The sequence below is a fragment of the Pseudorca crassidens genome, chromosome 2 (assembly GCF_039906515.1).
Source record: "Pseudorca crassidens isolate mPseCra1 chromosome 2, mPseCra1.hap1, whole genome shotgun sequence".
Taxonomy (NCBI): Eukaryota; Metazoa; Chordata; class Mammalia; order Artiodactyla; family Delphinidae; genus Pseudorca; species Pseudorca crassidens.
Window position 1 is genome coordinate 162,460,349 of NC_090297.1, and position 22,885 is coordinate 162,483,233.

At 51.2% G+C, this 22,885-nt stretch overlaps 1 protein-coding gene and 1 long non-coding RNA gene across 3 annotated transcripts in view; one reads left to right on the forward strand and one right to left on the reverse strand.

The window, feature by feature from the left end:
• STUM (stum, mechanosensory transduction mediator homolog) overlaps positions 1 to 1,996 on the reverse strand; it is a 67,289-nt gene extending 65,293 nt beyond the window's left edge. Inside the window, exon 1 of the mRNA XM_067729587.1 lies at positions 1,565 to 1,996. Within this exon, the coding sequence (XP_067585688.1) occupies positions 1,565 to 1,772 (208 nt within the window). The 5' untranslated portion in view covers positions 1,773 to 1,996. The remainder of the gene's footprint in view (positions 1 to 1,564) is intronic.
• LOC137220057 (uncharacterized) lies at positions 17 to 21,978 on the forward strand. Of its 2 annotated transcripts, XR_010941438.1 has the most exons (5): positions 17 to 336; positions 11,578 to 11,805; positions 14,889 to 14,973; positions 17,339 to 17,384; positions 21,789 to 21,978. It is a non-coding gene; the product is annotated as an uncharacterized lncRNA (long non-coding RNA). The 2 variants fall into 2 exon arrangements; XR_010941439.1 differs by lacking the exon at positions 14,889 to 14,973.
• Positions 21,979 to 22,885: the final 907 nt, after the last annotated feature.

Below are 22,885 nucleotides of genomic sequence, written 5' to 3' on the forward strand. Positions count from 1 at the left end.
TGCTTCTTTCCTCAAAGACCATAAGATGGCATTTGCTTCACCACTTTAAGAAAAGTGGAATCGAGACACATCCCTGCTCGTGATCTTCACATCCCCGGAGAGATGGACAGGCAGTGTGTTTTTACTCCAGCAGGTGGGGATTTCTGACAACTTAAATTAACATCGCTTGCGTCCCCACCGTGTCTAAATGTACTAAGAGAGCCGCCCTGATGACACCAACCAGGCTGATGAAGGCACCAACAAGGCGGACGCCCAACTAAAGACCACCTAACTTCCTGCTCAGACAGATACGCTGCTCTGGCCACAGCCCCCCACCTCCCCCCAGGGGGCAGAAAGGTGAGCACGAAGGGGAAAGTGAACGCGACCTGCGTGGGTGGGTGTGATCTTCGCTATCAGCGCTGCAGAGGACCCTGCAGAGCTGGCTGAGAGCGGGGCCGTGAGAAAGGCCAAAGCAAAACAGAAAACCACTCCTAGCTGACCTCTGTTCTTGGGAACTTGGAGCCTTACAAGCGGCAAGCTTTCTCCTGGGCACAGAGGTGCCTGCCTCTCCAGTCCCGCATGGAATTGGGGGGGGTGGTGCTCTTAGCACGGAAGAACAGACGGTGCCAAGCTGGCAAGCTGGGAGTGCCGGGGAGGGCGCGCAGTCAGATTTGGGCGTGGGGTTAGGAGAGGGAGGGTCAAGGAAACCTAGCATTTCCTCCCTTTATGCCCTCTTCGGCACTCCCATCTCTGTGATGGGCCTCTGTGTTAAAATTTGGGACACTGGTGCTATCAAGGACCCTGCAGGCAGCCAAAGTCCGACACCGAATTACAACCGCGCTCTCTCCACTTTCTCAGGAACGGAAGTGATGGGATGGAGTTATGGGGTCACCTCTGGCCAAGTGCGGTTCAAACCCACAGGCATCTAAACTAACAAAATCATCCCCCTTCCCCTCGGCGTCCTGCGGGGCTGCCGGCGGAATCGCGGGCACTCGGGAAGGAGGTGGGGGAGACTCTGGCTAAAGAGCTCTCGCCCACACACGCCCAGCACCGTGCGAACGCAGGCGGGGCTGAGAGGACCCTTCTATCCGGGCTCGCCCCGCTTTTCCATAGCTCGGCCGACTTCTCGAATGCCCGAGACCTTGGTCACCCCCACCCACGGCCCCAACGCTCTTCCGGCTGGGGGCCCGCGCCCCTCCGAGACAGGAGCTCGTAGGGGGGCGAGCGCGGCGGAGGGAAAAGACAGGATTTGGGGGCGCTTGGAGGGGAACCTAGCCAGGGCCGAGAGAGCCGCCCGGGCCGCCGCCCGCGTGATCCAACATTCCCGGCAAAGTTTCTGGCTCTTTGGGCCCGGATCACCTGGCTCCCAGGTCGGAGAAGGTGAAAGGTGTGTCAGGAGCCCTTCGCCGCGCCTCCCTCCGGGCGCCCACTCCAGGCGCTTCTGCCACCTGCCAGAGGGCGCTGGGAGCGCCGGCGCAGCACATGCCGCCCGTGGTTGCCGTCCGAGGGTCCCTCCCCGGCGCCTCCCCTGCCGCCCTCCCGCGCCGGTGCCCGGGGCGCAGGGGTCGCGGCCGCCGCGTCTTACCCAGTCCGGGCACGAAAGTGTTGAGGAAGAGACAGATGACGGCCACGGGGAAGGGCATGTAGGGGATGGCGGCGCGCAGGGGGCCCTTCTTCTCGCGGACCTGCACCACCACCCCGCTGGACGAGGACGTCCCCCGGTCCGCCGCCGCCACCGCAGCCACCGCCGCCGCCGCTGCCGCCGTCTCAGCGTCTTTGTGCGAAGGCTCCATGGCGGGGCGCGCTCCCCGGGAGCCGGGCTGCCGCGGCCGGGACTGCCGCCCAGTGCACAGGAGGCGGGTGGCGGCCGGCTCCGGGCTCCGGGCTCCGGGCTCCACGCCGAGCTCAGGCGTCCAGCGTGCTCGGTGTGCCGCGCGGCTCGCCCAGAGCCCCGCACTCCCGCGTCCCCAAGCGCCCGGCCCTCTGCCGCGCGCTCCGCTGCGCTCCCACAGCCCCGGCGGAGGGGCGGGGAGGGCGGCGTGACACTCGGTGACAGCGCTCCGACGCCCCTCCCCGCGGGGCCCCTTCCCCGCCCTCCCCTCCGCTGCCCCCACCCCCCAAAATACCACTTACAAATCAGGGAGGAGGGAAGAAAGTAGAAGAGGAACGCAGAGGGAGCTGGTGTCCAGGTATTAGGAGGAATGGACACACGTCTCGCTCCCCAGACAGGTGAACCAGGAGGGAACCGCAGCCAAGGACACCGCGAATTGGGCGTGTGCGCTCGGCTGGCACGGCGGGGAAAGGCTTCGAGGTTGAGTCCTTTACTCCGGAGGATGCATTTAACGCTAGGGAGATGGAGGCAAGGAACGCGCCGCGCCTGGTATCTAGTACGCTTTAAATTCGTTCTGATTTAAATGGACTTGAGTCAGAGAAAAAGCGATTTTAGGATCGATAATCGAGCTGAAAGCAGGAGACGCAGCTTTTCAAACAGGTCCATGAGACTAGTTTAAATGGGACCCTTCCTTACATACACACACACACACACACACACACAGATGCGAAAAGCTAAAAGAAATGAGCCTGTTGCTCGGAACTGGGGTTGGGGAGGTGGGTGTTGGGGACCATCCCCTGAACAGTTCTGGTAGAAACCTGGGGCTTTTGTGAGCTGGACCTGGTGTTTAAAAAGCCAGCGAAGACACAGCGCCGTCTGGTGTTGATAATGCAGCAATTGGTAGAAGCAGAAGGATGTGGCCGGGCCGGGTCTAAGCCGGCACCAGGAGGCCCCATGTTTAATCAGATTTCCTGAATAACGCCACCTTCACCTCCACACCTGGAAAAAATGAACGAAAGCAACCGCCTCTTATGTTAGGGAGGGATTCAAGGCATCAGAATTATCCAGATGTTCAGCAAATTGTCTGCATAAATCCCCTTCCTTTTCAGTAACCCTCTTTCTCCAGGAAAAATGGTGATTGAATAATCCCCAAACAACCCAGGGACTCCGAAGAAGGATGCTAAAAAGAACCATGGGTATTACTTTATGGGTATCTGAATAAAATAATTTTAAAAGCAGATGGTCAGCAGAGGGTAGTGGTGATACTGGTGCACACACACACACAGTAACTAGTTAGGCCTGGCAGTCAGAAGTGAACAGGACCGAAACGTTCGTCTCTATTCGGCCGCTAGTTACCTGTATGACTTAAAAGAACTCATTTAACCTCTTATGGGCTTGAGTTACTGTGACTGTAAAATCAAAGCAATATTCAGTTTAATACTTGCTTATTGAAGACCTAATATGACTTGGATTCTGGGGAGAGGGAAAGGAGTAAAACCCAGCCCCTGACTTCAAGAGTCTAATAGAGGAACTGATAGATACTAACAACTACAAGGGACAGAATTACAGGCGGTGATGAATGCTGTAGCTGGGTAAGCTGAAGGTGCTGGGAAAACATGGAACCATCTGTGAAAACAGCTACGGAGGGGAGGCGTCAGGAGGTTTCCCAAAGACGCTGATAGTACATGAGATTTGAGCAAAGACTACAGTTAACTACTTGCAGGAGATTTATTTTATTTTAAACAAACATTTATTTATCCAAGCAGTCTGCCGGGCACTAAGCACTTTACATATTTTAACTCAGTTAAGCCTTACCACACTCTGTGAAGTAAGTATTATTTATTACCCCATTTTACCAATGGGAAGATTGGAGCACAGAGAGGTTAAGTAAACATTCTTTGAACATCCTTTTGCAAAGCACCTGAATGGTTTTAGGGCCACTAAAACGGTTTCAGGGAAGGAAATGGATATACATCCTCCAGTTTTCTAGATGATTTTCTTAATATCTAGAATGGACGTCAGAAAGACATCTAGGCAGAGCAACAGCATGTATGAAGGCATGGAAACCTAGAAAAGTAGGAACATTTCAGGATTTCAAGTGTGGCAGAACTAAGGCTGGTATGGGCAGGGGCTAAAGATGGCTCTGGTGGAGTGGGCAGGAACCAAGTAATGACTGGCAAAGGAATTTGGATTATATGGAATCACTGCAACATTTTTTTTAATATAATTTTATTTATTTTTGGCTGCGTTGGGTCTTCGTTGCTGCATGGGCTCTCTCTAGTTGTGGCGAGTGGGGGCTACTCTTTATTGTGGTGCATGGGCTTCTCATTGCAGTGGCTTCTCTTGTTGCGGAGCATGGGCTCTAGGCAGGCGGGCTTCAGTAGTTGTGGCTCGTGGGCTCAGTAGTTGTGGCACGCAGGCTCAGTAGTTGTGGCTCACGGGCTCTAGAGCCCAGGCTCAGTAGTTGTGGCATACAGGCTTAGTTGCTCCGTGGCATGTGGGATCTTCCCAGACCAAGGTTCGAACCCGTATCCCCTGCATTGGCAGGCAGATTCTTAACCACTGCACCACCAGGGAAGCCTTCACTGCAACATTTTAAGCAGGCATGTGGCATGAATTGAATATTCTAGTTACTATGTAACAAACTACCCACAGACACAGCTATTTTGTTATGATCACAAATTCTGTGGATCAGGAAATTGGACAGAGTGCAGCTCAGACAGGTCTTCTTTGCTTTATTATGTCTGGAGCTGAGAGGACTCCAACGGTGGCAGCTGGAACAGCTGTGGCTAGAGGGTCCACTTCCAAAAGGATTCTCAACTCTGATACCTTGACTGGGATAACCTAACAGCTGGCTCAGCTGGGACTGTTCCGTAGAGCATCTACATATGGCCGTTCCACGTGACGTGGACTTTTCACAATGTGGTGGCTGGGTTCTGGGAGAAACTTCCCCAGAGTGGGCATCGCAGGACCAGTGGAAGCTGTGTGGACCTTCTTCCCTAACCTCAGAAGTCACACAGTGTCAGTTCTGCGGGCTCTGTTGATCGAAGCAGTCGCAATCCTGCTTAGATTCAAATGGAGGACACCATACCTCTCAATGGAGTAATGTCAAAGAATTTGAGCCCTGGTTCTAAAACTACCCTAATGAGATACGGTTTGGGGGAAGGACCACTCAGTCAACAGTGTGGAGGATGGATTCGAGGGGGTTGTAGACCAAAAAAAAAAAAATGTTTCTGTTATATCAGTAAACAACGAATGTTGCCCTCCATCAAGCCATCCGTTACTGTTGCCACCCTGACGGTGCGCCCTGAGGGGAATTCAGGATGGAGGGAAACGGGATACTGGCCCTAGGTAGTTAAGATGCGTATCAAAGGTATAATTTCAATGAGCCCAGACTCTTGCATCTTTCTAGACATAGAAAAGCACTAAAATTATTAACTTGAGATGTCTATTTTTTGTGACTGGCAGTAATCTTTTGATGCTGGACTCCATGTTTGTTTGTTTTTCAACGAAAATTCCTATACATCCCAGCTCCTCCCTTACCTCTTTAAAAGAGTCCTTCAGAGCTATCTGAGAGGCTATTTCCCAGGCTATAGTCATCAGTAAGTTCCCCTAATACAACATAACCAACAACTTTTAGGTTGTGCATTATTTATGGGTTGTTTTTGTTTGTTTTTGTTCCTCAGTTGACAGTGTAAAATTAGGGCTCATGAGAGGAAGGACTCTTCCTGACCTCCATGGATGGGGATAGGGAAGGGATAGTTCCCAAATAATAGTGATTTTATTAGCAGACAAAGCGGAAAGTTGAGTTTGAGGGGCTGAGGACAGCCAAGGGGTGGTGGGCACTTGTTGATTATATAACCAGCTGTCTTGACTGTCAGTCAGTGTGAGTCTCAGTAAAGCTATTTGGGCTGCAGACTTTGGAGCCCTCAGCATACAAATAATACTTAAAGCCCTGTGGAGTAACGCAAATGTGGAATAAGAAGACTAGAGTTTCCAGGAAACTCACCAGAGGCTACTGAAACCAAGCAGAAAGAGAGGAGGGAGAAGGAGGTTTTAAAGGAGAAACACTAAGAGTGTTTCATGGGAGCCAAAGAGGAAGATTTTTAAGGAGGAGCGGTCAGCCGTGTCAAATGCCATAGAAAGGTCGAGTAAGACGCCGAAAGTGCCTATTAGATTTGGCTGTTAGGAGGTTCAGCTCACTGGAATCCCAGCTCAAAAATCTCACCTACTGTGTCCATTTTCAAGGAATTTGTCCCATTTCACCTAAATTATTGAATGTGTTAGCATAAAATTATTCATAATATCCTTTTATTATCTTTTTAATGTCTGTGAAATCTGTAATGATGTCTCCTCTTTCAGTCCTGATATTGGTCATTTGTGCTTTCTCTTTTTTCTTAAGCCCTCTTGCAAGGGGTTTATATCTATTTGACATGGTGACCATGACACGTTTGAAGGTGAGTTTAAGATCTAAGCTACTTCAGGTAGTAAGAGGTCTCCAAAAAAGTTGAAACCTTAAAAAATAATCTCCCCGCCCCCAAATCAGACACAAATACAGCAGAGGAAACAGAGCAAACAGTTGATTACATCAGCCAAATACATCTAGGCCATGCATTGGGTCATGAAGATAAAATCTGTTGTTTGGCTTTGTTCTGTCCTCAGCTGAATAAAGTACCTCAGCTTTGAACCCCTTTTTAGCTGAAAATTTTTTTTTTTTGCTTAAGTCATCTTCCAAATTGTACACGGAGTTCATATATCAACTAGGATGTCTCCTTTTGGAAAAGACTACATCGTAGCCTTGGCAGTAGAAAGACAGACTGTATTTGGAGTTCCCTGTATTTAAACAATTTCTTAACTTCTCTGAGCCTCAGTTTCCAAAACTGTAAATAATACTTATCTCATTTGTGTATGTGTCGGGATTAAGGGAGAAAAATATGTGCAAGATACTCAATAAATGGCAACTGAGGCAGGAGCCTTTTCACCCCAAGTGATAGAAAAACCCGACTCCAATTTAACTTAGAGGAGAAAAAAGGAATTTATGGATGTGATGGCTTTTTGATGTATGAGCGTGGCAAAGCTGAATTACAGTTCCCAGAATTCCCTTTCTAACCTGTTTCCATTTAGCGTGGGCTACAGATGATGACGGCTCTCAAGAGCTGAAGGACAGATGGAGGCGGTGGCCACTTTATACCATACGAGCACCTTCTCTGAGGCATTTAATCACATACTAATCTAGGTGCTGTGGCGAAGCAATTCTGCATATGTGATTGGAGTCCCTCATCAGTCAACCTTAAGTTAATCTATGAGTGTCCTGGCTGGGCCTGACTTAATCAGTTAGAAGTGCTTTTAAAAGCAGGCTTAGGCCTCCTCTGAGGGAGCAACTCCAAGAGACTGTCAGCTGTTGCTTTCCCTTCCTTCTAGATCTTCCTCTGTGACCCAAACCTGTGAACGTCAAGTTTCAACTCTTACCAGGGGCTTCCCACTTGCTTGTGATCTTCTCTCCCTCTCTGCCTGGACCTCAGATTTGCTTAGCCAACCCCCACAGCGTACAAGCCAATCCCTTGTAATAAATCCATATCTGTATCCTTATCTATCTGTCAGTCATCTGTGATTCTGCTGGCTCTACTTCTCTGATTGAATCCCAACTGATACAATGGGCTCACATGGCTGGGAAGTCCAGAGAAGGGCTCAAACTATAGCAATGAGTCATCTGATCAATTCCTCTCTCTCTCTTTTTTCTTCTCTCTCTCTCTCTCTATCTCTCAGCCCTGCTTCCCTCTCTGTGTAGTGGCTTCGTTCTGTACACTGGTTCTCCCCATGTGGTGAGGGAGATGGTCTCTGAACACTAGGTTCACATCTTCCCAATCGAACCAAGCAGAAAGAGACTTCTTTCTTTCCCACAGAGAAGGGGTTCTGACTGGTCCACATTTTGCATCAATCACTTTTGCCAGAATACTATGTTAAGTTTGACCAGGCTTGTCATGAGTGGGATTCTGTGATTGACAGCCCCCATCAAACCTCAAGGAGTGGGTGGAAACACCCCCCAAAAAAGAGGTGCTACTGTAACCAGAACAGGTGTCTGGGGGTGTATGCTAGACAAACATAGCGTAGTGACCACAGTCTACCGCAAAGACTGTTAGTGGGCTTCTTGGTGATGAGCCGTTCTAAGTCACTGATCTTGATCTACACGAGTCATGTGTTCGGACTTCCATCCACATGCTGACTTCCACTGACACATCTTCTGGTTGCCTTTCCCAGACGCAACACACTCATGTGAAGTGTGGTCTTAAAGACAGAGCCCAACCTGGCTTCTCTTCACATCTGCACTTCTACCCAACTGTGTGATCTCAGTCAGAGCAAGTCATCTCTCTGTGTCTCCATTTATCCATTTGTTGAATAGGAATTTTCATGCCCAGCCTTCTCACACTAAAAGACCAGGGATGTGGATTTAGATCATAAATTAGAACAGTAGTATTATTTCAGGTCTTGGGATCAGGTGGATCACTTCCCTGCTTCCTCTGTGGATGGAACTTCTCATCTTCCTTCCTAAAGTGACATTTGCCCTCCCTACGCCTCCCCCAAAGCCATAATGGTATGAGGTTTGCAGAGGAACAAAATGAGAGAAAAGGAATGTTTATAAGGCCAAGATCAAACAGAGAAGTGGAGGCCTGGGCCCCCCACTCTCCCATCTTCCCATGCCGGAGCCAGAGTGTTCTACTGGACTCAGTGTGGGTCCCTGTTCTAGAGGAGGGGCGCTCCCCTTTGTGGGTATTCTTTTTTATATTTAATAGGTAAGCATGGTAGAAACCTTGGCCATAATCAGACCAGGCTGTCTAGATTTGGACACTAACTGTTTACAGAATTTGGAAACCTACTGCTCATAGGAAGTCACCCCTCACAGGGAAGGGTGAAGCTTAGCAGAAGTTACCTATCCCCCAAGTGGGAAGGTGAGCTTGGACATAGCATCTCCACCCCAGGGGAAGAAGGACCTGGGACCCAGAGTTACTGTTAAACAATATTGCTCCTTGCCCTGCACAGTATTTAAGGATCAAGGGAAGAATTATTATCACACTGAATTTAGAGTCTTGATGACCTGAGAAAAACACGTTAATGTGACGAGCAAGGCCTCGGGGGGAGACTGCCATCTCTTTAAGAGTCCTCAGCAGACACTCAGCCAGAGCTTTATCTGACCAAGTCCTACTTCTTGTGCAAACAGTTTGACAGTTTTCTAAAGTTGGTCAGGCTGCAATTACTAAGAAAAATATGGAATGCTGTTAAGAGGGAGACCAGGAGAGCTAGCACAGCCCTTTCTGATCTAAAAGCAGGCAGGGGCTTCCCTGGTGGGGGCGCAGTGGTTGAGAGTCCACCTGCCGATGCAGGGGACATGGGTTCGTGCCCCGTTCCGGGAGGATCCCACATGCCATGGAGCGGCTGCGCCCGTGAGCCATGGCCACTGAGCCTGCACGTCCGGAGCCTGTGCTCCATAACGGGAGAGGCCACAACAGTGAGAGGCCCGCGTACCGCAGAAAAAAAAACAAAAACAAAAAAACAAAAAAATCAGCAGAACTTAAACTTCAGTTCACCTGCACCAGCCACATTTCAAGTGCTCAATGTCCACCTGTGGCTCGTGGCTACCATATTGGATGGTGCAATTAGAGAACATTTTCCTCATCACAGAAAATTTGATTGGACAGCACTGAATTAGAATAGGATTGAGCTGCATGTTAAAAAGATGCAACACCGAGTGGCTTAACCAAGGTATTAGTTTATTTCCCTCTTTTATAAAATTCCACGTCAGTAAAGTTGCTCAATTCCCCAAAGTCATCAAGACCAGTTATGCTCATGTGGTGTCCACAGAGTCAGGGACCCAGGTTCCTTCCATCTTGACGCTCTGCCACTGCGAGGGTGTTTCCTGGTCCACATGGTTGAGAACGGTGCCCCAGCCAAGGGAAGAGGGAAAGAGGAAGCATCGCAGCTCCTTTTAAAGGCACCACCTAGGCCTGCATCAATCCCTTCCACTTCATCCCTTGGCCCCATTTTGTCTCATGGCCTCACCTAACTACAAGGGAAGCTGGGAAACTTTATTCTGGTGAAAAATTAAAACTTTATTCCTGGATTTCCCTGGCGGTGCAGTGGTTAAGAAGCTGCCTGCCAATGCAGGGGACATGGGTTCGATCCCTGGTCCGGGAAGATCCCACATGCAGTGGAGCAACTAAGCCCGTGCGCCACAGCTACTGAGCTTGCACTCTAGAGCCCACGAGCCACAACTACTGAGCCCATGTGCTGCAACTACTGAAGCCTGCATGCCTAGAGCCTGTGCTCCACAACAAGAGAATTCACCCAATGAGAAGTCCGTGCACCACAACGAAAAGTAGCCCCCGCTCGCCGCAACTAGCAAAAGCGCACGTGCAGCAACGAAGACCCAATGCAGCCAAAAATAAATAATTAATTAATTTTTTAAAAAAAGTGTATTCCTATGGGAGAAAGGGAGCATGGATGTTGGGGGCACGTAGCAATCTCTTCCATGGCAGTTATGTGGGTAGCCCTGGAATCCATTTCTGCCAAGTTTTCTTTCTTGTAACCTTTCTCTCTGTTCTCTATCTTCCTAATTTCCTATTTCCTCCCTCTTCCTTCTACCCCACTCCCTGCTGCACCCCCTTCTATGCAGCAGGCCCCATGCTCCCCAATTTCACATACACAGTCTCATTTTACCATCACAGCCACCTAGTGAGGGCGGTAGTAATTGTGCCTATTTGACAGATGAAGACAGTGTGACTCAGAAAAGTTCAGTGATGAGCTGGACTAGATAGGTCCCGAAAGCTTTCTCCCCCGTTCACTAAATTCCACCTGTTTCTTCCTCTCTCCCCGGCCCAGGCCCGTCTCTCCTTCTCCTTGGATTCTCTCCACTGCCTGTCTCTCTCCTCACATCCTAACCCTCTCCCTTCCTCCCCCGGTTTTTTGGCTTTTATTCTTCTTTCCTGTCTCCCAATGTAACAGCATGGCCTCACTCAGCCGATTACTCACTGCTTCCCCTCAGCTTCTAATAAATTTATTAAGTTGTAATCAACCTATAAATCAACTCTCCTGAGAAAACCTGGTAGGGATTAGGTTTGCGTTTCCCTGTAATTACAGCTGAGGAGCCGAGCAATGAATCAAATTGACTGACAGAAAAAATGGGGTGACCTCAAACACCTTATGTCTTCTCTCCTGTGGCCTGTCCGGCCAGGGCCTGACCACAGATGACCTGGCTCGCTGCTGTGCCCCTCCCCACCTGTCCCCAAAGCTGAGGATATGGGCGCCAGACCAGACCTCTGACCTCAGGCTGGAGGTCAAGATCCTGAAGGTCACGGAAAAAGGGGGTCTCCAAGATAGGCAAGAATCTTCCAGAGCTCTCATCCTCCCGTTCACAGATACCCCTCCTCCTCTGGGTCTTGGGTACTTTCTTTCTCCTTTGGTTTCCTGGGGTTTCTCTCCCTCCACTGGGGTACAGAAGTGGGAGGGAGTGGGACTTTCTGAGACGTGTCAGTCCCCTACGTAGTCTGGAAACTCTACACTTGATTTTGGCTGTTTCTGACAGAAACAGAAGGGGACGGCCAGCAGCCGTGAGCCTTTGGTGGGGACCAAAGATGGAGAGGGGTGCTAAGGCCAGAGGGTGAAGATGCCCTGAAAACTGTGGGGACCAAAGATGGGGGCAGGGGTGCTAAGAAGGACAGCTGGGGAAGATGCCTTGGAAACTGAAAATCAACCTGCCTCTCCTTTCTCTCCAGGAACCCAAGTGGGTTTGAAGCAAGTGTGCTTCGTCCAGGCCGGGATGCTGACCTTTCTTCCCGCCCTCCTATGGAGATTCCCTACCGTCCGGCTTGGGATTCTGTAGCCTTCACGCCCACACCGGCAACTCCTCTTCCCTGCAATACCCTCCCACGCCGGCCTGAGCACAGCGGCTGCCACATCCCGCGTGTTCGATCAATGTGGATTGAGTTCGCCTACTCATTCAGGTGCCAATCAATTCATATATCTCCACATGCAATTTTTATTAACCGGCTGTCCCAGACATCCCCCAATTCGCTGATGTCTTTTCGGAAACAGTGGGAGTCCTAGAACTGATGACTTGCTAGAGGATGAGAGAAACCAGGAGGAATCAAAAGAGAAATAGCGAAGATGAGAGCGAAGGAGAGAGAGAGGAGGGTATGGGAGAGGAAAGGCGAGACAGAGACAGAGGGAGCCTGCCTTTCACCTTACAGGTGATCTGAACCAGGGCACAAGGGTGGATCGTGTGCCATTACACTCACAACCCTGGCATTTAACTAAGAGAGTAACAGACTAGAAAACAAAACAGAGAAAGGCAACCACAAAGCCCATCCAACCTAGCAGGCAGGCGCTATCAGCCCTGGACACCCTCAAATCACTGAAGGGGGGTCAGAGCTGAGACCCAGTGTCTTCTTACTGACCTGGTTCCTAACCCGTCAGCTGAACTCCCTCTGGCCCTAAACTGGGAGGCTTAGCCCTGCGGCCACTCACCAGCAGCCTGGCTGGCTGGCTCCTGCTTCCTGGCCCCTCCTTCCGCCTTCCGGGGCCCCCCCTCTGGGTCCCAGGCTGCTTTTGCACCGGTGCCTTGTCTCCTGCTTCCCGTGATGACGCATGAGGACACGAAGCTCTGTCGTTCTGGCAGACACCGCAGACTGGGTTCTGTCGGCCCTTAGTCCCTGGGCGTAGGTTGGTTTGTCTCTCTGGTAACCACCCAGTACTGATGTCAGAGGGGCTTCAGAGGGGCTGAAGGAGGCCTCTCAGGCCTGCACCCTGTCCCCACCCCCACTCGCCCAGGGTCCCGGGGGAGCCTCAGAGAGCCCAGGGGGGCCGCGCCCTGGGAGGTGTGCACACGCGTGCTCAGTACCCAGGACACAAGGATATACACTCGGGCTCTCGAGAGGCCGTTGCATGGGCTCTGGAGTCAGACATTCCAGGGGGTACCATCCTACTTCTGTCACTCACCAACTGCGCAAGCTGGGGCAAGGGACAGACTCTCAGAGACTCTGTTCCCACACTTGTAAATGGGGGGGCCAATAATAGTGCCCACCTCATAACGTTGCCCTGAGGGCTGCATAGAGAATGCTGAGCACGACGCCTGGCACGTGGCAAGTACTCCATTACCATTATCATTACTGACACTTCCTAGAGGAGACCAAGACAATTCCCTTGGTACCAGGTAGCTCTAGTCATCCCATTTGCCAGACACAAGCACACAAAGTCCAGGTGATTTACTGGGCCAGTTGTCCTCTGGGGTGGCGGGAGGAGGGAGGCTTGACCCTAGAACCCTACAAGAGATGACCCTAAAAAGTAGAAAACTACGTGGTTATCTAAGCAGAGTAATTAAGAGTGACCTTCCCAGCATCTCAATAAACCATCTTTACCACAAATGAGTCCCGAATCCCTAACACGTCCACCTCTGGTCACTTATTTGGGATAAGGCAGAGGCCCCAGACAAAGAAAAGGCATTGAGGCCTCCTTGGGAGACTTACTTCTTTGATCTGATCATTTCGGCCTTGTTGGACAGCAGGGAGAAAAGTTGCGTTGGGGTAAGATGCAAGGCTGAGTCTCTGATTACCAGCAGAGAAGAGCCGGTCTGGAGTTGGGCATGAGGTTGGGGGGGGAGTGAGGGTGGAGAGAGTATGGGTCTCAGCAAGCAAGGTCATGGATTAGGGCACTGGAGCCTGGGGTTTCTAAAAGGGGGTGTGTGGGACAGACTCCAGGGTGGCCTCCATGATTCCTACCCCCTGCTGTTCACACCCTTTGAGCCTGGCTGGGAACTGTGACTTATTCTAGCCAATGGCATATCGTAAAGGTGAAGGGATTTTGCAGATGGAACTAAGGTCCCAAATCAGTTGATTCTGAGTTAATTTAAAAGGAAATTGTTCTGGGTGGGCCTGACTTAATCAGGTGAAACCACCTAAAATGGGACTGGCTCCCCCTTGCGGTAAGCAGCTCTCCTTGCAGCCTGGGTGAAGTCAGCAGCCATACTGAGGAAGCCCACAAGGCGGGAGCTGACAGCCTAATACCTGAAGGCAGCTTCCGGCCCAAAGACAGCAAAAAGCCAGAAGCGTCAGTCATATCAGTGCAAGGAAATAAACCTTGCCAATAACTCGAATGAACTTGGAAGTGGGTTCTTCCCCAGTCGAGCCTCCTCAGGAGAAGGAGGCCAGCCGACCCCTGGGTTGCAGCCCAGTGAGCCCCAGAGCAGAAGACCGGTTAGGCCACCCCTAGACTCCTGAGCCACAAACACTGTGATAGAATGAAGTGTGTTGCTTCATGTTGCTAAACATGTGTGATCTGTGACAGTGACAGAAAACTAATATTATGGAGGGAAACGTCCTGGAGCTGAAGACAGCCTCCAACTGTAACACGTTAGCCTGCTTCTGTCTCCGGGAAGCACCTGCTCGGGCCAAAATATTCAACCCTGATCACCTTGCTGGTCCCACTCTATCTTTGTCCTGAGGTGGAGAGGGGCCATGTCTGTGGGTCCTGCTCCCCGAAGAACCCTTGCCTGAAGCTGCTATGAGGAGAGTGGCACCCTTGAGTCACACCGCCAAGACCCCTCACCCTGAGAGAAAGCCAAGTGCTCTGTTGCAAAAGGTCCCTGGCTCCCAGGCTCACCCAGGGAGGGGGCTGCTGGGAGTTCAGGGGGAGCTCCAGGTTCTCCAGTCAGATCTGGTCCAAGACCAGTGCCCTCCCTCTCTTTCTGTGCTCCCAGGGAGTGGTCATCTGAGCATCCCTGGCCCTGGCTCTGTCACCTGAGACCTCACACCACCTTTAGTTAGACGTGGGGCCACCCCTGGGTAAGTAGGCAAGCGTGTCGAGACTGTAGCCTCAGCGTTGGTCCTGGAGCCGATGCTGGACCCTGCGCACCTCAGCTGCTTCCCTCCCTCCCTCCATGGCAAAGGCCTGTGGGCCTGCTTCCCATCTCTGATCCTGTGTGTGACATCCCCCATCCCGTGTCTCCACCTGCAGCACAGCCCTTGAGCTGACTTCATGTTTCTTATGGATAAAATCTCTCTGAGTGACTTCTTAACTTTTATTTTCTTAGAACCCTTTATTCGCACAAAAATCATACAAGAAAACTCAGTCTGCAAGGGCACAAAAGTGGAGCAGCTCTGACTGAGTGGAGGGAGGTGAGTGGCCTCTACCCAGCAGACCCCTGCCTGCCCCCTCCCCGACTTCAGCGGAAGTGCTTCTTGGAAGTTTGTTTAGACCTTCCTGCCCGCGGCCCAGTCAGGACTTCCTGTTTGTCTCCCTCAGGGCTGGCCAGAACAGGAAGTCCCACCCTCTCATCCCCAGCACAGCTGTCAATCAATGAGAGCAAAAAGAATGTTCCCCATCCATACTGAGTCCCTAAATATACAGCCACTAAGATATTTTCCACCTGGAAGACTACGATCCCTGTCCCCCGACCCACCTCTCAAATGCCCTGACGTGAACTTGCCACCTGTGAGACAAATGTTCTTCCTGGCCTGCCTAGGAGAGCTTTAAATAGACTCAGAGTTGAAAGGAAGCTTATGGTTACTGAATCCATCTCCTAAGGCAGGGAAGCATTCCCTATACATCCCCACCAGGCTCTCTTTGGACGCCTTCCATGACGGGGAACTCACTATCTCACAAAGCAGGTGTCTCCCTATTAAAACTCTAATCTGTCTCCCTGTAACATTCCCCCACTGGCCCTGCTTCTGGAGCTCAAACAATAAGTTATGTAACCTATACTAAGAGGAACCTGGCTCACTCCAGGCCAGGCTGCTCCTTCCCTATGCCACTCTCCTCAGAGGCCTCTTATGTAGACTGGTACATTGGTGGCCCAAGGAACCACGCCTCCCAGTATCCGTGGAGATATACCTGTCTATCCTCCTGTCTCATTGACTCTGGGATTGGCCATGTGACTTGCTTTGACCAATTGAGATATTAGCCACATGAGGCTGGATTAACACTTGCAAATTGGGGCTTGCCCTCTTACAGAGTTCCCTCTTAGGAGACAGCTACCACGCTGTTAGGCTATTGAATGCTACAAGGCCGTATGAAGAGAAGCTCTGGAAGACGGCAGGCCGTTTTAGATGTTCCAGCCACAGGTGGGCGCCCAGCCGCGTGCCACCACATGAGTGACCTAAAAGATTCACATGGAACGGCACTGCCCGGGGGAGCTCAGCCAACCCACAGAATCGTGAGAAATAATAAATGGTTATTTTAAGCCACTACATCTTGCAGTGGTTGTTATGCGGTGACAGATAACCGAAAACCACTGATAGGATTTTCCTGGGAGCAAGTTTCTGGGATTAGTATAGCCAAGACTTTTCATCCCAGGTCAGACATTTACAAAGAGCATAGACCAGCTGGCTCAGCTGTGAGATAACAAACATCTTCACTGGGGATACTGGGAGCCCTGCCACTTGGAATTAAATTAGAAGGAGCCAGTAGGAGATGGGGGGGTAGGTAGGAGCCTTTGGCTGGAGCGAGTCGGAGAGCCCTGGCTGGATGACAAATCATGCAGAACAGCTTGGCTTTCTGCACAAAATGGAATTATGCTTTGGTTCAAATTTTTTGCCACTTATAAATTACTTTTTATTTTATTACCCTCCAAACTGCCATCCAGACAGACTTGGAGGCTGGTTTGGATGTGCTAGTTGCTTTCCAAAGCTGTGAAGGCGCAAATCATGTGTCATCCCCAGTGGTTTGGGAAGAGATGCCTTTTCTTTCCAAAAAAAAAAAAAAGCAATTTGGGTACACGTGTGGTAATGACTTACAAGTGGAAAAACAGCAAGATCCGTTGGGGATTATAACAACATCCTGAATAGGGAGAATTAATGTGAAATGTTCTAGAATGAACGCTGCCCCAGACTCCACGCATTCGCTCCATATGCGTTATTTGAGCGCCTACAATCCCTGCCTTCCCAGAGCTCACCGTTCAAGGGGAAAGACTGACAGGTGAACCAGCAGGTGCAATGTGGTGTGATAATGGGTAAGTTTGGGGTTAGAGAAGCACCTAGAGGAAGGCTGACTCCTCAAGAAGCTGTATCTAAGCTGAGAACAAAGGGTCAATAGAACAGCTGAACAAAGGGAACGGACATTGAAAGGCAGAGATTACTAGTTCCTACCCAATATCTATCCATCACTTCCTTATGATTAGAATATCTTCTTAGCCCGGTGTGCAACGCACCCAGCTAAAACACTCCCTTGTTTCTAATAATGAATAATGAGATATAAATGGAAGTTTATATAGATTCTTTGGAAGGAATTCTGTCTCACCTAGGACCTGTCTAGACTCTGTACCTGATGGCTGGAATTCCAGCAGCCATTTTGTACCATGAAGCAAATTTGAGGATAAAAACCAACTGCTAAGAATGGTAGAGCAGAAAGTCAAAAGGACCCTGGGTCCCTGACAACTATGAAGCAGCTGGGCCAGCCCTGGAGAGCCTCCCACCTAGCTACTTTCACACACAAAAGAAATAAACACCATATTCAAACTACTTATCAGTTGTGTTGTTGTTGCAGCATGCCTGGTTCTAACAGATACAACTGCACGTACCAAGGTCCAGAGGTAAGAGAGCACATGGCATGTTTCACACGCTGCAAGTGGCTCCAAGTGACTGGAAGTCAATCATGGCGTGTGATGGGGGAAGGCGTGGTGGGGGGGCCTGGAAAGGGAGGCAGGGTGAGGCTGGAGTTCTTGGGATGATGCGGTGCAGAGGGAAATCATAATTGCCGGCCCTGAGGAAGGGTTTTTAAGAAGTGGTTCTCCTCTTCCTCTTCTCCACATCTGGAGAAAGGATGACTTCCTGTTCCCCCAGAGACTTAGGACTAGGAACCAAAGTGTCTAAGTCAAAGAGTGTGTCTCAAAACTGGAGACCTGGTCACAGATGACTGCCCTCATGACTTCTCCTAAACTAAATTAAACGAGGCTCTGAGCCCCTTTCCCGGGTGGTGCCTCTCAGCCTCCCCCTCCGGAGAGCGGCGCAACATTAGACAGCAGAACTTGCAGAAACCAGGAAAGGGTTCTAGCCTTCCATCACGGGATCGTATCTGAGATGCCCATTGCCAGGCTGGCATGGTCCACGGGCAGCTTTGTTTCTGTCCAGCTAAGGCTGGGAACAGGGATCCCCGTGGAGGAGCCTAAGTCCACAGCCCACTGTAAACGGCCTCCTGCATCCATGGGCCACCCCTGCAGAGGTCTGACAGCTCCCAGGCTCCAAGAGAAGCAGGGCTTGCTCCCTGCCACCCTCAGAAACCCCCAAACACAGCCCCTCACCTTCCTTGGGGAAACTTCTTCCCCTGCTTCTGGATCAGCCCCTCCCAGCACCAGCCCTGGCCCCTCCTCCAACCCAAAGGAATTCAGCTTGAGTCTCCTGAGACCTCAAACACAAAAGAGATTTACCTCCCACCTTTCTATCCTTTCTCCCTGCCATGGGGAAAAGGATGCTATAAGGAACTCTTTTGAAAACTCAATTAGACGTCTCCCACCAACACTGACAGAAAAGGCCCCTGAAAATGATGCGGGCCGAGAGCAACTTGTCACACCAGACAGCGAGGAAGCAATCGAAGACAGCTAGGGGGCTTCCCTGGTGGCGCAGTGGTTGGGAGTCCGCCTGCCGATGCAGGGGACGCGGGTTCGTGCTCCGGTCCGGGAGGATCCCACATGCCGCGGAGCGGCTGGGCCCGTGAGCCATGGCCGCTGGGCCTGCGCGTCCGGAGCCTGTGCTCCGCGGCGGGAGAGGCCACGGCAGTGAGAAGCGAAAAAAACAAAAAACAAAAAACAAAGACGGCTAGGGCCAGGGCCGAAGGACTCAGGAGCCAGGCTGAAGAGGTTCTCCCTGGCAAGAGAGACAACAGTATGTATCAGTGAGGACAGTAACTTCAAGAGATTGAAACAGGTCAAATATATTTGAGTCTGTGAGTCTGTAATGATAGTTTTAAGAAAAACAGAAACTAATTGATAATCAGTTGAGGACGCTAATAAACTATTTCATTACTTCCAAACTGACAAATAAAAGGAAAAACTCAAGCAAGAGACAAGGATAGAAAGAAACCACTCTGTTCTGAGTAAATATATCCCAAGATGCTAAAGAAGAAGAAGGAGGAGGAGGAAGAAGAGGAAGGAGTTTAGCCTGTAATGACTCTGATGTCATGGAAACAGGAAAAGCAGCAGCTTTCCACAGGGGAACTGGGGACCGCAATTTCTCTGTACCTCACTGGTCAGCGGGAGGTCTCTGTGGGCTGGAGCAGGCAGGGCCTCCTAGAATATGGTCCCCCAGAGAAAACGTCCTGCCAAAGACAGCGGGGTGCTCTTGGGATGGGAGAGCAGCAAGACTATTCCAGAAAGCATGTGGGCATTTTCCCAGAGTCCAAAACAAGCTATTTTACACAATGCTGAGTGATGTAAAGAAGATGGCCCCTCTGTGGGAAGGATGAGAACCGAGCAAAGCCATCGAGTTTGGCAGTTTGCAGACTCTGAATATCCTTCAAGGGAGTCGACTCAGGAAAGTCACGAGTTGTCCCCAGACTACAGTGGGAAGGGTCAGCCAGCCCAGCAGGAAAGTCAGAGATGGAAAGTTGACTTGAGGATGAAGCAGGGACAAGGGAACTTCTTTTTAGCCATTTTTTTTAAAGCAGAGGCAAAATACCGTAGTGATTAAGATCATCAATTCTAGAATCAGACAACCTCGGCTGAATCCCAGCTCTGCCAATTACTAGCCGCGACCTTGGGCAAGTTACTTCATTTCCCTGTGCCTCAGTTTCCTCAGCTGTAAAATGGGATATAATAGTGGGAGATGCTGGAGCAGCCAAGCATTACAGAGTGGACAAGACACGAACAAGAGGACGGCGGAGAAGTCATGACATGAGAGGGAGGCCGTGAATTTTCAGGTTGGTGACTGTCCTGGTCTTCCCCAGGCTCAATCACTTAGGCCTGAGCTGGCAGCGATAAGCATCATCTCATTTAAACTTCTCAGCCCGCATGAGGCGGGAACTGAAAACAACCAGACTCACAGGATAAACATCTCTGAGACAGCAGTGCTGAGCTGACTCCTGCGGAGTTAGTGACCAGCGTGAAAGCCTGCATGCAGGGCAGGTAGTGACAGGAAATGACAGGGAAAGGCGAGAGAAAGAGACATGGTTGAGTTGGGGCTGGGAGGCGGACACCTTGAGAGATCTCTTTCTAGTTTCGGTGAGCAACCTTGCCGTGTACCAGCCTGGTCTGTTCACTTTCCTCTCTTAACCTCTTCTTCATTCGAGGATGGACAGGGGTCCAAACACCCAAGAGAAATACGAAGAGATTCCAAGGCCCTCGTTCCCGAGAGACCGGGAGGTCAGTGGACAGTGCTGGAAGGTCTAGGCCACCTGGAGCCAATGGGACAGGGAAGGTGGGGGCAGGAAGGGATGTTGGTGAGTGTGGGGAGAGTGAAGAGGAGGGTGGGCTGGGAAGGGAGGTAGAGAGGGAGCTGGCAGACACGGAAATGCAGTATAATTGGAAGTGGCTACCATTGCATCTGACACTTTCATTGTTCAGGTGAGACAATTGAGACCCCAAAGGGCCAGTTGTTGACCACAAAGCTCATCTGTACCCCAAAGGGGAAGGACAGAGGTGAGAAACACGCGAAAACTAGGTCGACACCTCTCCCGGAGACCCCATCACGGAAAAAAAGGCCAAAAGATCCCTGGCTCCGCCCGGGTCAGGTGACTCTGGAGGGTGGTGCTTGAGGGAGGGCCCAGGAGTCTAGGGTGCATGGGTGCAGGCCCGTCCTTCAGGGTTAGTGCCGCCTTTTCCCGAAGCTCTCAACTCTGCAGGGAAGTTCGTGGGCTAAACTACTATTCAGTGTGTGAAGTAGGAGACAAGAGACTTGGAAACATATGAACACCTGCCCGGTGGAGAGAGGACAAGGTGGCCCTTGTTATACACACACAGGTGGGACTCAGGCCTGCTCCAGCGAGGCAGGCTGTCCCCACCAGGCATGGACTACAGTCACCGTGGAAACCTCCCCGTAAAGGACTGAATGACCTGCATTTTGAGTTTCATCTCCTGACATAGGAGTTTATCGGTAGAACGCAGAAGGCAGAGACAGGGATGGGTTTTCTCTTGTTTCAATGCCAGCTGAGCAGCATTACGGAGCCCAGGAGGCAGCCGATGAGCTGCTCTGGTGTATGTATGGAGCAAGGGCATCTCCTTGAGCCATCCTCTGCCATTGGCCACTCTGCTTTACTCATACAGATTCCAGGTGCTGCGTCAGGTACCGAGGACAGGAAGATGAGTAAGGGACAAATCCTGACCCAAGGAAGGGCACAGCTGAGTTGGGGAAACAAATACATAAATAAGCCATTACAACCCCATGGGGCACGTGCACGCAGCCCAGAGCGATTTGCTCAATAAAGTAGGTGAAAGAGGGGCAATGCGAGGACGGAGGACGGGAAGGAAGTGGTGAAGGTTTGCACAGTCATTAAGGGAGATCAGGGGACCAGGTCAAGTGGCGATGGACGGTTGGATCACAGGCCAATGTACAGGCCATGTGATTTTTCTCCAGCAGGGCTTAGCTAAGAAGGTGTGTTGTAGAGGCTGCAGCCAGAGAGTGAAACATTGGTTGGAAGCAAAGATTTAGGCAGAGGAGCAGCTGTGGACATAAAGGCCAGGTCCAGGGTGGGCCCTGCCAGTGGATGGCACCCAGGAGTGGAGAAGAGCCACGGGAGTTGCAGAGGTACAGGCATTCCATCCTGTTGGAGGACAGGCTGTGTCCACAGACACTGCCGTCTCCTGGGATGGAAGGGATGCTGGCAGGAGTGGGATGGAGAAGATGGACGCCGCAGCCCAGCCACTCAGGGAATTGGATCCCTCTCTCTGTTCCCTCGTGTGAAGCAGGGGTGATAACACTGCTCTCTGGATCCCTGTTGGGGCGTCCAAGGCTGGACATGTAGTGTGCCCTTCCTTCTTCCCACACTGCCCTGTTTACTTCCCCAGATCACTCGGGAGAGTGGAGCGCCCTGTGCCACGCGGGTACACCTGGCTCGGAACCCTCGCCAGCTCCGGGCTAAATATGGACATTGAGCCACGACTGGACATTTGTTCTAGACTGCATTCAATGCGTGTTATCACATTAAATAAAGGAATGAGAATTCTTCAAGCAAATAAGAGAGAAAAAGACAGCCTGAAGGAGGTAAGTTGAAGGCTTTTCCCAGGTTAAAATAGCCTGGCGCTCTCTCCTTGGCCATGGGGGGCTGGCAGCCTTTTCAGATGCTGAGCAGGCCCCTGTCAAGCCATTTCCTGCTGGGGTGAATAACAAGCACCCCAAAAGGAGTGTTTAAAGGAGATTGAGTCCCCTCTTTATCGAGAGCCAGGTTGATGAGAGTATACTCATCCCCTCCCCAGCCCCCTGACTGCATCCGGAAGCAGCCGCCCCACCCCCACCCCGCAGTGCCACGAACCAGAGTCCTACAAGGAAAAAAGCAGGACTAGCTGAGTCCTCATGCCCTCCTTTGCACTGGAAAGGGGAGGCTAGTGGGATCGGCCTCAGCCTCGGCACCAGAAGACCTTCGTTTGAATCCCAGCCCTACCACTTTCTGCTGTGTGACCTTGGGTAGCTCAATCAGCCTCTCTGAGCTTTGGTTTCCTGTCTAGTAAGACAAACAACACGGGGTTGTCGTTGAGGGCCAAGGGTCAGAATCATACTTCTAGAGTCCAAATCCTGGTTTTGCCATTTACTAACTGGTGACTTCATCCTCCCCAGTTTTGAAGCCCAGCCTCGCAGGCACTCCGCACAGTCAAATGACCATGTGACCCTCCCATGGCCACTCTGGGCATGTCTGGTCCAGCTGGGTCCCTAGGGGCCTAGGAAGAGGGACTATCTTACCCACACGTGTCCCCCAGTCCTGCCTTTCCTGATTCTCCGTGGCCTGCACTGTGTGTGGCCTGCACTGTCTTCCTTTTTCTGCCCTTCACAGAGTCTGCCTGGGATTCTCATCTGGCTTGCATCCCATCAGAACCTCCTAAAGGCTCTCCTCCTGATTCTGTTTTCTGCCTCTTTGGTACCATTTAACCACGTGCTTTCATGGGCCAGA